The 18,087-nt window shown below is 44.5% G+C and overlaps 1 protein-coding gene across 2 annotated transcripts; it reads right to left on the bottom strand.

Moving 5' to 3' along the window:
• Positions 1 to 1,116: 1,116 nt before the first annotated feature.
• Positions 1,117 to 17,257, bottom strand: LOC121570156 (cytokine receptor-like factor 3). 2 transcript variants are annotated; one of them, XM_041881650.2, is made up of 10 exons: positions 17,165 to 17,257; positions 11,005 to 11,141; positions 6,590 to 6,797; positions 6,087 to 6,174; positions 5,791 to 5,968; positions 5,345 to 5,402; positions 4,661 to 4,825; positions 3,951 to 4,089; positions 3,730 to 3,842; positions 1,117 to 3,576 (listed from the first exon to the last, which is right to left on the bottom strand). In XM_041881650.2, exons 2-10 carry the CDS (start codon positions 11,119 to 11,121, stop codon positions 3,308 to 3,310), a joined length of 1,335 nt encoding a protein of 444 aa, XP_041737584.1. In that variant the 5' UTR covers positions 11,122 to 11,141; positions 17,165 to 17,257; the 3' UTR covers positions 1,117 to 3,307. The 2 variants fall into 2 exon arrangements, with proteins under 2 accessions (XP_041737584.1, XP_041737585.1); XM_041881651.2 differs by having other exon boundaries at positions 3,951 to 4,077.
• Between the last annotated feature and the right edge of the window lie 830 nt (positions 17,258 to 18,087).

Below are 18,087 nucleotides of genomic sequence, written 5' to 3'. Positions count from 1 at the left end.
GACTATAAGGTGTCTATGGCTCAGGGTAGAAAGATCACTTTACCCACAATCCTAAACTAAATGTGTACTGCTATCAGACCTCTGTTCAAATATTACTTGGAGGGCGTTGAACGTTTGCTCTAGCCTGCCTGGAGTGCTAGATGGGAGGGGGTTACAGTTTTGGGACTATTCTATTGGTCCATTATGCCAGGCAAGCTCAGTTAAGCACAGATAAAAGTATTTCAAATAGTATTTGAAAGCAGGTCTGGTTACCACTGTCAGTCCAGGTCCAGTGATGCTACTAGATAGATTATTCAGGCCCTCAGCAAGCACTGATCACAGGTCATCTGTAACCTTTTTGAGGTTGTCAAGTGAGGTCATTAGGTCCAAGGTTCAGTTACACTGTATGACCTCATTCATCATCAAGCTATCCCAAAAGTAGGAGTAACGCTCTGTACTATTCCAATAAGAAACACTTGTCTTCTGTTGCAAAATGTTTTGCTACAGTGCGCCTTAATGAACATGACCCAGGTTTGTGTGTACACACTCATCACTTCAGAAAAAAGACCAGAAAATAAAATGTGATTTTTTTCAAATGCAAAAGAAAAACAGGACTTTGTACACCAACATCCTAAAACCAGCTCGACGTTGGGAATTTAGTAATAAAGGAGTCAAATGTTTTTTCTATTTAAAAATAATAAAGATGCTTTGTACTATTAACGTCTCGTGGTTTTAATTGAATGGATACGGTTCTAACACTACTGGTCATGTTCCTGTAACTATCTCATGGATACGGTTCTAACACTACTGGTCATGTTCCTGTAACTATCTCATGGATACGGTTGTCGTCATGTTACTGTAACTATGTCATATTACGATAGGGGATACACCTTTTAGCTAGTCCGAGGATAGTACTTTTCAGACTGGGCCAGTAGAAATGTGCCAAACAACCCCTTCAGGCCAGCCAAATGTTGTATTTTCAAACATTACACGGGCCGGCAAATTTTAGACCCGATTGTTACCCTGGCTAGTAGAAATGTTCTGCTAGCCTGGCTGGCCCAAAATTCTAAAGTTCTATCCATCTCTTCACGTAGCTCCAATTGGATGGTTTCATATTTCAGACAAAATAACCCAAAATAGACTGACTAAGCAATTTATTGAATTTTTCTGGGGCATTCATTCTGTACTGAAGGAAGGTACAATGAGGTATACACAGATCTCAAAATAATAAGCCTTATAACAAGCAGGACTGGGGTCAATTCCATTTATGAAGTCAACTCACATTCCACTTTTCCTCAATTGGAAATTTCAGTTAACCTCCTGAATTTAATTGGAACTGAGCCCAACCCTGATTACAAGTCACAGTCTATGTTCCAAATGGAACCCTATTCCCTACATGGTGCACTACTTTTGACCAGCCCCTATGGACTCTGGTCTAAAGTAGTGCACTATATAGGGAATAGGGTGCCATTTGGAACGAACACACAGTTACAGGAATCAGAGACAGATGTTTGCATGAAGAGGGTGGTGTTTGCATGAAGAGGGTGGTGGATGATGAGACGGACAGTTGTGTACCTTAACTGGTGGCCTGGTTCCATTTCCAATCCCACCACCTTACCCTTGCACCATGGCAGTCTTTCACTGATTTTGGACTTGAAGCAACACTTTCTGCAATACTGCCACAGTAACTATACAGCTACATACTATGTTCAGATATACCTTTTATCTACAAGCAGTGTCTTACAGCATGTATGAGCAGACATGTCCCTGTTAACATGTTAATGAGAAACTGTCACATCTTTAAAACATTTAACTTTTAACAGTCAGTCTGCTGAAGAGAGCTCTCTGTAGACCACCTCAACCATTCCATATCTGCAGACACACAGGATGCGTCCCAAATGTCACCCTATTCACTATAGTGCACTAGAGGAAACTGGAAATAGGGTGTCTTAGGACGGGCCCTCTATAATTCACATCTCACAAGTAGAACAAGTTCCCCCCAAAACAATTCACATGAAAGTACATCGCAATGTCTACAAGTGAAGTTACATTATTACACGGTTGTGAATACTGTTATGACGATTGTCTTAGCAAAAACAAATTAAAACGTTTTTAAAAAGCACATTTAAGAGCATGAAATGGAATCTGATTCAGAACACTTACAGATCTAGAACTTTGTACACACCGTGAGTTCTGCTCACACCGAGAGAGATGGTAGAAGAGGGTGACAAAGAAAAGAGGTTTAGATCTCTGGAGTAAGTTGTTTCACCGTGGTGGTGTTTGTCTTGTGGTAAACCAGACAAGCATGCTTTGCAGCTCATACGTTTGATGAAAGGAAAACGTCTCTCTCTGATCACTTCTAAGATCTCTGAACGAGACCACCCCCTTCTTGTTCTTCTCACATTTTAAAAGACAACATCACCATTTTGTGACTTTTGGAGAGAATGTGCATCTGAAATTGGCACAGAAAATGGCACCCTATTCCCTATATAGTGCACTACTTTAGACCAGGGCCCATAGGGCACTATGTAGGAAATGGGGTGCCATTTGTCTCTTGAAAAGGAGGAATGATTGTTCAGTTCTGGTACACAAGTCTGTATCGTACGGCAGGATATCTTATCAGCCATTTCAAAAAAGGGCTTTGCATACATTATGTCGATCCAGGTGCCAAGAGGAGAAAGGTGTGCTACTGGAGTTTAGATGTTCTGATACCAGAGAAGACAGCTCTCAGCCATTACAAGTCATACCTGGAGGAAGCGTAGGTAGCTGCAGAAGGCCAACTGAAACCTTTCCCAGGGTGTAAGGAACGGATGGGTCACACAGTGGGTAAAGGAGGGGTACATTACTGTAAACAACGCCAGTTGAATTCACATTTAGAAATGGAACTGACCCCAACACTGAAAAGTTGCTATAGGGGGTAGAGGCTAGGGTAAGTGTTTAAGGCAGTGGTATTCAAAGTCGGGGGTCGCGACCCCACTAAACAAAAAGTAAGTACAGATTATTGTATGAAACGATATACAAACGTTTGAGAAATAATTAGAAAAATACAATTTGAGTACATTTAGGTTTCTTTTCATTTTGATAAGAGATGAAAATGTAATGAATGAAGGGTTATTTGTTGATGTAAAAATCGAAATGTACCGATTTTAAGGTTATTATTTTTGGGGTGGGTTCAGGAGAAATGATTGCATAAAAATAGGGTCCCCGCTGAAAAGGTTTGAATACCACTGGTTTAAGGGGTCGGTCTATGGGTTGATTTGGGACAGGACAACAGCACGAGGTTGGCAGTCCAACTCCAGCAGACAGGGCTGCTATCCAATCAGCAACCTCAGAACACCAGCACCTTCCAACCAGGGTGGGCTAAGGAGCAGCCAAAGAACAGGCAGTCCACCCCCTGGTCCAGCAGCCAATCAAACACCACTTCCCGGTTCCCTGAGCCAATCGTAACCCTCAGCTTGAAGTTGCCTCCGTCGCTAAGGTTGTTATTGTTGCTAACAGGAAGTAGGTTGACCACTTCCATATCAAAGGTCACAGCAGAACCGAGGGTGACGGAAGGCAGCTGGTTGGTCATCTCTTTACCGTTGACAAACACCGCTCCTGGAGGAGAGGAGAGGAGTAGGAAGAGGGGAGGGATAGAAGGAGAGAGAGAAATCTCAGTCAAGTTTTCTAACTTTTAACGCTGCTGCTACTCTGCAATTGTATGCTTTACAAAAAAAATTGTAAAATCTGAAAAAGTGATTTTGAGTGTACCATTGGTGGAGATGCAGACAGCCTGGTCTCTCTGGAGAGACTCCGCCTCTCCCTCACACCCCACACACAACCCGATACTGTCCCGCTTGTCCACCTGGCCCGTCGCAGAGATCCTACACAAGCACACACACATTAATCATAGCATAACATTACACAAGAGATTGTGATTGAGAGAGAGAGGGAGAAAGAGAGCGAAAGAGAGAGAGTGTGTGAGTACTGACTTGAAGGTGAGCGTCTGTCCACAGAAGTACGTTGGAGCGTTGGAGTAGAGAACCCCAGCTTTAGAGGGGGAGGAGTCACTCCGCATGGCAATGTTTCTTCTACTGCTGAGGATGTAGCCCTCACTGCCTGGACACCACTCTGTCACACACACACACAACACCCAGAAGAAGACAGAAACCATGACAACAGTACATCTTCAGTCGAGGCCGACTGCATTCAACAGATCTGGCTCCAGCAGACACTTCTCACGCCACTGAGACATAGGAGATGAGACAGGATGTTGAATGATGCCAGAGACGACGGTGCATTACCGCCACCAACAGCATGGGTGGTGAAATTACATTTAGAATTACAAGCTAGGTACTTGCTAGTGTGTACTAACTAGCTAGTGTATGCGTACTAGCTAGCTAGCCTAGCTAGTGTGTACTAGCTAGCTGCACAAGCAACAGTGGCTAACATTACGCCCTGGACCAGAGCTAGTGCCCTGACTGTTTATGTGGTAGGACACTGACGCCCTGGACCAGAGCTAGTGACTCACAATACACGAGACCAACAAACGTCTACAGGTTGCGCACGCACATACCATCTGAGATGCTAAAATAGCATCTGAGACGCATGCACTTTGAGGTTCGTAGACCACGCTGCATCAGCATGCATATCCTGCAGCTGAATGTTCTCACTGCATCTGCTCCATGTGGTGCGTGTTTACCATGGGGTGCCAGTGTGGTGTATCCTGTCTGTGGGACGCTCCAGGGGCTCCACTCGGTACGTCCCTCCCCTCGGGCACACACCCTGAACAGATGATCAGTGTGGGGGTCCAGGTGTAGGACCAGGAACTCCTGCTCCGGCCCGATGTAGGCATCCTCGTACTGACCTGAAGTGGAAGATACCCAGGTCAGGACCACAGAGATCAATTACTATTAATAAAGTACTATTCAATTAGAAAGTACTATTCCTATTATGAAGTACCATTAATATAATTACAATTTATAATATATTTCACATAATATGATATAATATTAATATTATTAAGCACTATTAATAAAGTACTAATATTTAATTATATGGTTAGGACAACATATTCACGGGTGCAAACTTGAGAAATTAAACAAATTCATGGGATCAGCACCATTACACTAAGACAGCGTCGCTGGTCCCTTTGTTACACTAAGACAGCGTCGCTGGTCCCTTTGTTACACTAAGACAGCGTCGCTGGTCCCTTTGTTACACTAAGACAGCGTCGCTGGTCCCTTTGTTTAGAAATGCACCCGCATTCATATTATTATTATCATATTGAATAAATATGAATGATACAGAATCACGTAGAAATTAATACGTTATGGGATATGAAATCATTTGACTCAACCTTCATATTTTCGACCTAGGTACTGACCAGACACTGAGCGACGATACTGCAGACGGTAGTCCTGCACCGCAAACTCATCATCCACCTAGAGAGAGAGAGAGTTAGGAAACACACCCCCACAGTACAGTGTGTTAATTAACATCAGTGTCATAACATCTGTAGGGTGTGTTAATTAACATCAGTGTCATAACATCTGTAGGGTGTGTTAGTTAATATCAGTGTCATAACATCTGTAGGGTGTGTTAGTTAATATCAGTGTTATAACATCTGTAGGGTGTGTTAGTTAATATCAGTGTCATAACATCTGTAGGGTGTGTTAGTTAATATCAGTGTTATAACATCTGTAGGGTGTGTTAGTTAATATCAGTGTAATAAAATCTGTAGGGTGTGTTAGTTAATATCAGTGTAATAAAATCTGTAGGGTGTGTTAGTTAATATCAGTGTAATAAAATCTGTAGGGTGTGTCCCCTCACCTTACACCAGCGTACTAACACACTGCCTGGTCTCTCCTGGAGTTCCTCTATCTGGACTGGAGGGTGTGAAGAGACTGATCCGTGGCGTGACACTCTCTCTCTCACCGCGTACAGCAGAGAGTCATCCAGCTGGGCAGACACACACGGCACGTCTACCAACACTGGAACCTCCGGGAGGCTGGGACACACACACACACGCAGAGTTAACCTTTACATTGTATACTTAAAAGTTACAACATACATTACATACACAAAGAGAGTATGATAATTCCCTCCCTCCCCCTCTCTCTCTCCACCTGTCCAGCTGGATCTGAAGGGCCTTCTTGGTGAAACTCCCCAGCTTGTCCTCCTTCTCCCCCACACCACAACGGATAGCTACCTCACCTGAAGAGAGGAGAGGGGGAGAGGGAAAGAGAGAGATTAAAACCTTTAAATCAGTTGAATTACAGTAGATGAATCATGAAATAGGAGACCCCTGAGGTTTCATGGTACTGAGGAAGAGGACCGGAGCAATAGGGGAAACAGGATTCTGATGGTGTGTAATAAAAATAGTCATAATTTTGGGGGTGATTTTATTTGTCCTGTTACACAAGTGTGTAATGGTAATGTGTTTTATTGCATATCCCCAACTCCCCGAGACACTCTCAGAGAGTGGGATCACGGCCAAGTTTGCCATTGTACAGCGCCCTCTGGAGCAGTCAGGGTTAAGTGCCTTGCTCAAGGGCACAGCATTTTAGTGGTATTCGAACCAGCAACCTTTCGGTCCATGCGTCTGTCCATGTGTCTACCTATATCTTACCCTCGCGGAGCAGCTCGTCGGCAGTGCTGACTCCATGTTCTATGAGTTTCTGGCAGTCGTCCAGCGGTCGTACGCTGTCCTGCTCGATGACATCCACCTCGCTAAGGAGCACGCTCAGGCGCTCCGCCAGGAGGCGGGTCACAGCCGCCTGGAGCTCAGAGAAATGACGCTTCAACGCTTCCCTGGCCTGAGACGAGCTGCCTCGCACCTGTAGGAGGGAGAGGAGGAAGAGAGAGGGAGAGAGAGAGAGAGAGTGAAGAGAGAGAAGGAAGAGAGAGGGAGGGAGAGGAGGGGAGGAAGAGAGAGAGAGAGAGGGAAGAATGGACCAGTATTTTTTTTTTAATCTCTAGTTGATAGAAATGACGCTTCAACACTTCCCTGGCCTGAGACGAGCTGCCTCGCGCCTGGAGGGACAGGGAGGGGATTGATTGATTGGTTACATTTATATGCTAACTTTGTGCAAGAAATTTTGACATTTGGAAACAGTGCCAGTCCCCCGACGGAACAGGAAGCTGGTGGTTAGTCGTTTGCAGTGAAACTCAGTCTCCGTTTCAGTTCCTCTTAACAGACAAGCATGCTGAGTTGAACTCCTGTCAGTCTGGTAGTTTCATACTCTCTGTCCCAAATGGCTAGTAGCTTTATAGTGCACTACTTTTGACCAGGGCCCATAGAGCTCTGGTCAAAAGTAGTGCACTATATAGGGAGCTTTTTGGGACACACTCACTGACTGACAGTCCTCCTCTCACTCTCACTTAGACTATGAGAGCGAGAGAGCGAGACAGAGAGAAGGAAACCGAAGAGAGCAGAGGCGCTGCACTGATAAAACAAGAGAAAATAATAGTTGGATGAGGATGGGAAAAACCTACATAGAATACTATCAGAGATCAGTGTGTATGGACAGCAGGACACAGGAAATGCCTCACTGGAGCCATTGCATCACTTCCTGGTGTCTATCAGTTTTGTGGAGATAAGGGCAGTGTCCTAAATGACACCCTATTCTCTATATAGTGAACTCATTTTGACCAGGGCCCAATGGTAGTGCACTATGGAGGGAATAGGGTACCATTTGGGATGTTGCCAAAGATAATACATATTTTGGGACGGAGAAGGATGGGAAAGCTAATATTGTCATCTGGAATACAATGACATGTCCACTGGGAGTGGAGGACATACAGCCTGGGGAGAGAGAGATAAGAGGTGTGACAGAGAGAGTGAGAGAGAGAGAGAAACCAGAGAGAGAGACCAGAGAGAGAGAAACCAGAGAGAGAGAGACCAGAGAGACCAGAGAGAGAGAGAGTGACCAGAGAGAGAGAGAGAGAGACCAGAGAGAGAGAGAGAGAGAGACCAGAGAGAGAGAGAGAGAGAGACCATAGAGAGAGAGAGAGAGAGAGAGACCATAGAGAGAGAGAGAGAGAGACCATAGAGAGAGAGAGAGAGAGAGAGAGAGAGAGAGAGCAGAGAGCAGAGAGAGAGCCATCAAAAGGAACATGCCATCAAAAGGAACATAAAATTTGACATACCAATTAGGATCTGGCTAAAAATACTTGAATCCGTTATAGAATCCATTGCCCTTTATGGTTGTGAGGTCTGGGGTCCGCTCACCAACCAAGAATTCACTAAATGGGACAAACACCAAATCGAGACAGCATGCAGAATTCTGCCAAAAATATCCCCTGTGTACATCGTAAAAACACAAAATAATGCATGCAGAGCAGAATTAGGCAGATACCCGCTAATTATCAAAATCCAGAAAATAGACTTTAAATTCTATAACCACCTAAAATGAAGCGATTCCCAAAACTTCCATAACAAAGCCATCGCATACAGAGAGATGAACTTGGAGAAGAGTCCCCTAAGCAAGCTGGTCCTGGGGCTCTGTTCACAAACACAAACAGACCCCACAGAGCCCCAGGACAGCAACACAATTAGACCCAACCAAATCATGAGAAAAAAAAAAAGATAATTACTTGACACATTGGAAAGAATTTACAAAAAAACTGAGAAAAAACTTCCTGCCAAATGTATGACCATATTAGAGACATATATTCCTCTGATTACACAGACCAACAAAGAACTCGAAAACAAATCAAATTTTGATAAACTCCCATATCTATTGGGTGAAATACCACACTGTGCAATCACAGCAGCAAGATGTGTGACCTGTTGCCACAAGAAAAGGGCAACCAGTGAAGAACAAACACCATTGTAAATACAACCTATATTTATTTATTCCTTTTTGTACTTTAACTATTTGCACATCATTATAACACTGTATATATACATAATATGACATTTGAAATGTCTTTATTCTTTTGAAACTTCTGAGTGTAATGTTTACTGTTAATATTTATTGTTTATTTCAGTTTTGTTTACTATCTACTTCACTTGCTTTGACAATGTTAACATACATTTCCCATGCCAATAAAGCCCCTTGAATTGAAATTGAACAGAGAGAGACCAGAGAAAGAGAAAGAGAGAGAAAGAGAAAGAGAGAGAGAGAGACCAGAGATAAACTACAGGATGTTTTGACTCCCTCTCTTCCAGAAGTGTCTAAGGCACACACACACACCGCTCATGGACGTCACACCATCCTAGGAATGTGTGTGTGTGTGTGTGTGTGTGTGACAGAGCAGCTTTTCCTGCCTGCCTCGTCTCATATTACAGTAATGATGACTCATCCCTGGGGAGGTTATGGGAAAAATGGCCCAAAACTGGACTCTACAGCTGGGAGAGGAAAGGAGAGCAAGGTGATAGAGGTGTGCCAGATAATGGGTGGGAACAGTGGGCGCCAGAGAGCAGAACAGAACCATACTGTAGATAAAGTGTCCGTTTCAATTCATTGATAACTTCGGCGTTAGCTTGCTTATATAGAGCGGGTACTACCTGTTTACTGAAACGGGTGCGAGAGGGTGAAGTTCATAGCGTGGCTCGAGCACTTTTACAAGGTGCTGAAACCACCTTTTCTTCACAACCACCGATATATCCGCAGCTATAAAACATACCCATCGCCCTTGTAATTTCTTAGGCCCAGTCAGAATCAGCTGTGAAGGGCTGCTTGAATGTAGGGGGGAGACAAAGCTGTGTTGTTTTTTTGCGTTTCCGTCTTGTTCCTGCGGTAGGAATATTGGGGTGATGTTGGCATAAAAGCGTCAACATGTTTGAGGTGTTGGCAGCTGCATAGGCTATTCTCGTTGTGCAGTGGTGACATACGGTTAAGGTTTCAATCCACAACTCTCTGTCCATCGCCATTGTAATCTACTGGGAAGCCAAAATTGAGATTTAAACGATGGAGAATCCTCCTGGTTTATCAACCCCACCACTCGTCATCGTACAGAACTAGTTCCCGGCGACGCCTCACAAAAGGACAGTTTGAAATGCACCAATTAAGATTTACATTACATTTTTTAACTAGAGCGTAGGCTCTAGTTGTTTTAACGGAATAGCCTGAAATGTTTTTCAGCTCAGATTTCCTCAAGAGGCAGAGGCCTACAACCCAGCGTAGGCATAGTCTATAGGCCTAGTGCTTTTTGTCTATTTTTTGTTGTTGTATGTATTCGGGTTCACAGTGCAGATCCAACCGAGGTCCCGTACTGACCGGTTCGGCACCAATACGTGTACCGTTACACCCCTATTCAGTACATGGAAATTTAACGTTGTTATTTTTAATGTGCACTAAGTCATCACACAGCCTTTTATCTGCAACACGTCAGTTTGATGGAAAAATCTCTGGTGGGAAAATGTGCATATTGTTTTTTTGCAGATTTTAGAACATTCGCATTAAAATCTATCGCCAATTGGATGGAAACCTAGTTACAGACACAGATGAAGTCCTTTCCTGAACTACATAGCATGTTTTCAATAGAATGTGCTTTTTAGTTCAGGAGTTGGACTACATTGCATTCACATCACCTCCGGTTTGGCCAATAAGTTGTGTTTCTCTCTCTCTTCACCTACCTCTCTTTCTCTGCTTTACTTTTAGAGGAGCAGGAAATAACAGCATTGTTTACAATTAGCCTGAGAGAGAGGGAGGAGGGTGGAGAGAGAGGGAGGGAGGAGGGGGGGCGAGAGAGGGAGGAGGGGGAGAGAGAGAGGGAGGAGGGGGAGAGAGAGAGAGGGAGGAGGGGGGAGAGAGAGAGGGGGGAGGGGGGAGAGAGAGAGAGGGAGGAGGGGGGAGAGAGAGAGAGGGAGGAGGGGGGAGAGGGGGAGAGAGCGAGGGGGGAGAGGGGGAGAGAGCGAGGGAGGAGGGGGAGAGAGAGGGAAGGGGGGGAAGAGAGAGGGAGGAGGGGGGGAGAGAGAGGGAGGAGGGGGGGAGAGAGAGGGAGGAGGGGGGGAGGAGGGGGGAGTAGGGGGAGAGAGAGAGGGAGGAGGGGTGTGTGTGTGTGAGTTGGACCACTGTTGTAGGTGTGTGTTATTACCTGTTTGCGTGCCTGGCTGAGTCCATGTAGGCGTTGTTGTAGTTCGCTCCTGTAATTCTGAGCTGCTTCTATACTCTCCTTAGCCTCCTGCAGCAATGCCTCAGCCTCTATAGACATCCTACTGTACCGCCTGGCTCCTACACACACACACACACACACACACACACACACACATTATCAGCAGAGGTTTGTAACTTCATGTCCCTGTTGTCTGATATGCTTTCACTCTGAAAGTGTTCAGACTGGAATGTGTGTGTATTCCCCTGAAGTCATTATGATGCTGTGCACCTCCACTACCACAGTAGTAGAACAAGGAGGGGCAGACAGACAGACTAAGACAGTACCTTGTACACCAGGCAGACAGACAGACACTAAGACAGTACCTTGTACACCAGGCAGACAGACACTAAGACAGTACCTTGTACATAAGGTAGACAGACAGACACTAAGACAGTACCTTGTACACCAGGCAGACAGACAGACACTAAGACAGTACCTTGTACACCAGGCAGACAGACACCAAGACAGTACCTTGTACACCAGGTAGACGACAGTGAGAAGAGACAGTACCATGTACACCAGGCAGACAGACATACACTAAGACAGTACCTTGTACACCAGGCAGACAGACAGACACTAAGACAGTACCTTGTACACCAGGCAGACAGACAGACACTAAGACAGTACCTTGTACACCAGGCAGACAGACACCAAGACAGTACCTTGTACACCAGGTAGACGACAGTGAGAAGAGACAGTACCTTGAACACCAGGTAGACGACAGTGAGAAGAGACAGTACCATGTACACCAGGCAGACAAACAGACACTAAGACAGTACCTTGTACACCAGGTAGACAGACAGACACTAAGACAGTACCTTGTACACCAGGTAGACGACAGTGAGAAGAGACAGTACCTTGTACACCAGGTAGACGACAGTGAGAAGAGACAGTACCATGTACACCAGGCAGACAGACAGACAGACACTAAGACAGTACCTTGTACACCAGGTAGACAGACAGACACTAAGACAGTACCTTGTACACCAGGTAGACGACAGTGAGAAGAGACAGTACCATGTACACCAGGCAGACAGACAGACACTAAGACAGTACCTTGTACACCAGGTAGACAGACAGACACTAAGACAGTACCTTGTACACCAGGTAGACGACAGTGAGAAGAGACAGTACCTTGTACACCAGGCAGACAGACAGACACTAAGACAGTACCTTGTACACCAGGTAGACAGACAGACACCAAGACAGTACCTTGTACACCAGGCAGACAGACAGACAGACACTAAGACAGTACCTTGTACACCAGGTAGACAGACAGACACTAAGACAGTACCTTGTACACCAGGTAGACGACAGTGAGAAGAGACAGTACCTTGTACACCAGGTAGACTACAGTGAGAAGAGACAGTACCTTGTACACCAGGCAGACAGACAGACACTAAGACAGTACCTTGTACACCAGGTAGACAGACAGTGAGAAGAGACAGTACCATGTACACCAGGCAGACAGACAGACACTAAGACAGTACCTTGTACACCAGGTAGACAGACAGACACTAAGACAGTACCTTGTACACCAGGTAGACGACAGTGAGAAGAGACAGTACCTTGTACACCAGGTAGACGACAGTGAGAAGAGACAGTACCTTGTACACCAGGCAGACAGACAGACACCAAGACAGTACCTTGTACACCAGGCAGACAGACAGACACTAAGACAGTACCTTGTACACCAGGTAGACAGACAGACACTAAGACAGTACCTTGTACACCAGGTAGACGACAGTGAGAAGAGACAGTACCTTGTACACCAGGTAGACTACAGTGAGAAGAGACAGTACCTTGTACACCAGGCAGACAGACAGCCTAAGACAGTACCTTGTACACCAGGTAGACAGACAGACACTAAGACAGTACCTTGTACACCAGGTAGACGACAGTGAGAAGAGACAGTACCTTGTACACCAGGTAGACTACAGTGAGAAGAGACAGTACCTTGTACACCAGGCAGACAGACAGACACTAAGACAGTACCTTGTACACCAGGTAGACAGACAGACACTAAGACAGTACCTTGTACACCAGGTAGACGACAGTGAGAAGAGACAGTACCTTGTACACCAGGTAGACGACAGTGAGAAGAGACAGTACCTTGTACACCAGGCAGACAGACAGACACTAAGACAGTACCTTGTACACCAGGTAGACGACAGTGAGAAGCGACAGTACCTTGTACACCAGGCAGACAGAGACACTAAGACAGTACCTTGTACACCAGGCAGACAGAGACACTAAGACAGTACATTGTACATCAGGTAGACAGCAGTGGGAAGAGGGTAGGGGAGACAAGAGGAGAGTAGAGGATGTTTGACGATGATGTGCAAAACAGATCAAACCACAACCAGAGACCAGACACTATCAGCAACCAGCCAATCAGAGACCAGACACTAGCAGCAACCAACCAACCAACCAACCAGAGACCAGACACTAGCAGCAACCAGCCAATCAGAGACCAGACACTAGCAGCAACCAGCCAACCAGAGACCAGACACTAGCAGCAACCAGCCAGCCATTGACCAGACACTAGCAGCAACCAGCCAACCAGAGACCAGACACTAGCAGCAACCAGCCAACCAGAGACCAGACACTAGCAGTAACCAGCTACAAGCAGACAGTCCCTATTCACGTTGAAGATGACTGTTGCCCACATAGCAGATACAAACAGAAATCCATGGGTATGACACAAAGACTGCTGCTGATGCTGTGGGTTATGGTTACAGTACAGCCTTTTCTAGACCAGAACATGCTAAGGTAGTTTGGATGAAGGTACAGGATAGAGTAAGCCTGTTCTAGACCAGAACATGTTAAGGTTCAGGATAGAGTAAGCTTACTTCAGGCTTCACTAAAGCCACCATCTCAAGTGAGGTGTTTTCACCCATAGACTCATATAAAGAACATTTCACCAGAGGCATAAAGAGGAGATGTGCAGGTTTTCACTAGAAGCCAATAAGCCATCCCAGTGTACACGATGTATCCTATCCTGCCCCCAAACACACACCTTAGTAAGGTCATCTGAGAGGTTCATTGATTGTGTGATCTATCAATAATGTTCAAAGGGTCACAGTACTGCTGTCAAACACACACACACACACACACACACACACTATGAGGATCAGAGTTAGTGTTGCAGGACAACAGCAGTGGAACCAGATGACCCACTGGGCTGAACCCTCCTGTTTCCCTCCAGGCGGATAAAACAAAACAACACATGGTCCGTCCCTTAAAGAACTCCCCCTCGTAAAACGTGGTGCACTATTTAGGGAACATGGTGCCATTTAGGATGCACACAGTGGTTCCATCTCGCCCTGGGGACATCTTTGTTTCAATATAGAGATCCAACAGATCAGCCTACAGACACAGTCAATCTAACAGAACCACACAGACAATCTAACAGAACCACAGACACATTCAATCTAACAGAACCACACAGACACAGTTACACTAGAACATATTCAGATGTGCTTCTTTGACTATAAATAGTCACTGATCTGTTAGAAAATACCTAGTGTATGTTTCTCAGAAAGCCTATGAAAAGGGTGTGGTTTGAAGTTGGTAGCTGTTCTCTCAGTTTCTATAATCAATAAACAATGGAGAAAATGCATCCCATAACATTATAACATGGAAATAGCTGTTCTATCATTCAGCCTACAGTAGCAGCCAATGTGTGGTGTTCAATGTAGGCCTACATTCCATGAGACTTTTGAAAAAAAACATGTAGGGCTTGGCATTAACCTGTTTATCCACTTGTCCTTCAGACAAGGAGGTGACTGAAAATGCATTATTATTCCCATACCATTATTACATCAGACAAATTATGCTACCCTCTGCCTATTGGCTACTTAGCTTATTCATGCCCGTCTCAAAATACAACACTGCCCCTTTAAGACAAAAGAAAAGCTATTTACCTGACTGGCTTTTCAAAGATGTCTAGAAATGTACACGTTTTGTGCTGTTGTAGGAAGCAATCACTCCCCTATTGCTGACTACAAATGATCTATAACTGGGCTAATAACTCACTAACTAGCAAAGGATACGAACAAAATGTGCACACGTGGCTACATGCAGCTCTTGCTCTGATCTAAAAAAAAGAGCATCTCCTCACGACCGCTCATGCTGTAAACACATTCCAGTTCAAAGTAAATGGTACAGATCCATACATGGCAATGATCTATTTGCATATAGGCCTACTACAGCTCTGATTGGTTAGGCAGCACCGGAGACCGGTCTGTGTAGAGCAGGGCTGCCCAACCCTCTTCCTGGAGATCTACCATCCTGTGGGTTTTCAGTTCAACCCTAATTTAACATACCTGATTCTACTTATTAGCTGCTCAACAAGACCTTAACTAGCTGAATCAGATACGCTAAATTAGGGTTGGACTGAAAACCTACAGGACAGTAGATCTCCAGGAAGAGGGTTGGGCAGCCAAGGTGTAGTGTATAGGCTGAGTCTTGTGCAATACAATCCTCCTCCCATGTGTTCTGCCTACAACAAAATCTCTTGCATAGTTCGTTTTGTTTCGGTATGTTGCATTGAAAGGGGCTAATATTGCGTTGATTCCATCACAGTTGCCACAGTAAAGGGAAACATTGATAGTGTTAACTAACAGGGAAAACTCTAGAAAGTTGAGTGAAGTTCAACCTTGTGCTCCTCTCCCTGGGATGATAGTTCTTCTGAGCTCTGACAGCCGTCTGGGGGCTACTGCACGCAGTTTAGAGGGAACATTGGGTAGGTGTGAGTTAGCAGCAAGTTAGGACTAGAAAGATGGAGAACTTTGTGTATGTGTTAGCAGTGTATGCTACAGTGTTGTCTCTCTGTGATGCTGCTGCTGGTGACCTAGATTCAGAGGGCAGCGGGCCTCCAGCCAGAAGAGAGAGTCTCTCTCTCTCTCTCGTTTACATGTGTGACAGAGAAAGAGTACACCAACAATGCATAAGTTAGTGTCTCAGTGTGTTGGTCACTGTTCTCTCTGTGTTAGGCCAATGTTGTGGGCGTGAATGTGTATGCCCCACTTCTAAGACTAGACCCCCTCTCCCTCCACACACACACTGGGGATTTAAAGGCAGTAATCTTGGAGCAATATAACAGATTCACCCCAGCGTGGGAGGAACATTCAGGTCACATGGATAATCACACACACGATGATCGCAGAAAGCCTCAGACTATTGTTGAGAAGATGCTGTCAGTGAAACATGAATAAACCCTCTTCTCTCTGTTAAACGATATACCCTCACTCCACCTGAAACAAAGTCTGCTATGGTCCTGATCAAAAGTAGCGCACTATGTCGGGAATATGATGCCATTTGGGATACCGACTTTGTGTATGCACAGAAATCCATACAGTGGGTTTTGCTTTCTGAACCTGACCTATAGATAAGTATTGATCTATTGCTAGGAAATAGTCCTAGTAGCATGTCTAAACTTAAATTCCATGAGTGTTACTTATAGTTAGGTCAAGAAAGAAAAGTATCAATGTTATTCCATAATCACTATCCAGTACTATCATTAGTAACCTACAAAATATAATCACTTTGGACAACTGACATTCTGATAGTTATTTCTAGACCTTTAATTTAATTTCACCATATCCTGCACTAGGCTACTACAATCATTAGCCTAGTATCCTACATCAAACGTGTCATTCTACACAACTGTTTGTCATTGTGTGACTAACCTGAACGTTATGATAGATGCACACAGACGAGAGGAGCTTCGACCGCAACTATTGTTATCACAAAGCGAGCGGATGCCATTGAGAACACAACTTTGCGCAACATAAGAACATGCCCATACTCGCTCAAAATCAACTTCCGTAATTCTAAACAACCCAGTTTCACTACAAGTCACTACCCAACATGCATTTATCGATACATATGCACTCCACACCATTCAGGTTATTGTTGATGATGAATGAACGTAAACCATCGAGGGGTTGGCTTTCACCAACACTCGTGAAACAATACATTTCCAGAAAATGTCAAAGAAAACACCAAAGCCAGTTCATAGTAAACCAAAAGTAATATTCAAGACATTGGTAAACGCTTCATATAGCCTATTAAATAATGCGACATCGTAGCCTACCTGATTTGGACTTAGTTTCTGGTCATTCTAAAGTTCGATACCGTTTCGCTATCGACCGATGCGCAGACGTTTTTTGCACCAGTCCAAAAATGACAATTGACTGGGCTTTCTGCTGATCGGCAGCTCAACTAGCCAATAGAAGAAGGATATCACCCAGTCTTCCTCTCTCTGTGCCCGCCCTCTGAGTTGCAAATGTGATACAGTAGCCTAACTGTTATAGTTAAAGCCTCTGATGAAACTCTGACGATGTACTGTACTGGCATCTTTCTTATGAACATCCCAATGCAAGTCTCAACCAATTAAATGTACTTTCTAACTGTGTGATTTTATTGTTTGGACATTTTTATCTTCACCATAATATGCATGTGATTGAGAATAAATGTACTGCAGTAGTCCTAAGTGACTGAGTCATGATTTAGCTATCACCATGAGGCTTTATCAATCAGTGGCTTAAAACACAGTGCTATTATTATGGGGTCATATTACCATACAGTTCAGTCTGCATTTGATTTATTAGTACTCAAGCACACCGCAAAATTAGCTTTAAAAAACGAATAAAACAACACCTCACAACACAACGCCTCTCCCCTATCTGACCAAGTTGTAATGTCCATGTTAATGTTTTAAAATGTATGTCAATCGTAAAGTATTTTTGTCTGTAATGTATTTTTCGTTATGTGTCGGACCCCAGGAAGACTAGCTGTCGCCATTGGAGTCTAAATCTAAAACAATGATCCGTGGTCCTCTGTAGCTCAATTGGTAGAGCATGGTGCTTGTAACGCCAGGGTAGTGGGTTCGATCCCCGGGACCACCCATACGTAAAAATGTATGCGCACATGACTCTAAGTCGCTTTGGATAAAAGCGTCTGCTAAATGGCGTATTATTATATTTATCCTATATAGCCACATGAAGAGCCATGTCT

This window comes from Coregonus clupeaformis, unplaced genomic scaffold (assembly GCF_020615455.1).
Source record: "Coregonus clupeaformis isolate EN_2021a unplaced genomic scaffold, ASM2061545v1 scaf0093, whole genome shotgun sequence".
NCBI lineage: Eukaryota > Metazoa > Chordata > Actinopteri > Salmoniformes > Salmonidae > Coregonus > Coregonus clupeaformis.
The sequence above is the reverse complement of the archived record's forward strand: the minus strand, read 5'-3'. Positions and strand labels throughout refer to the sequence as shown.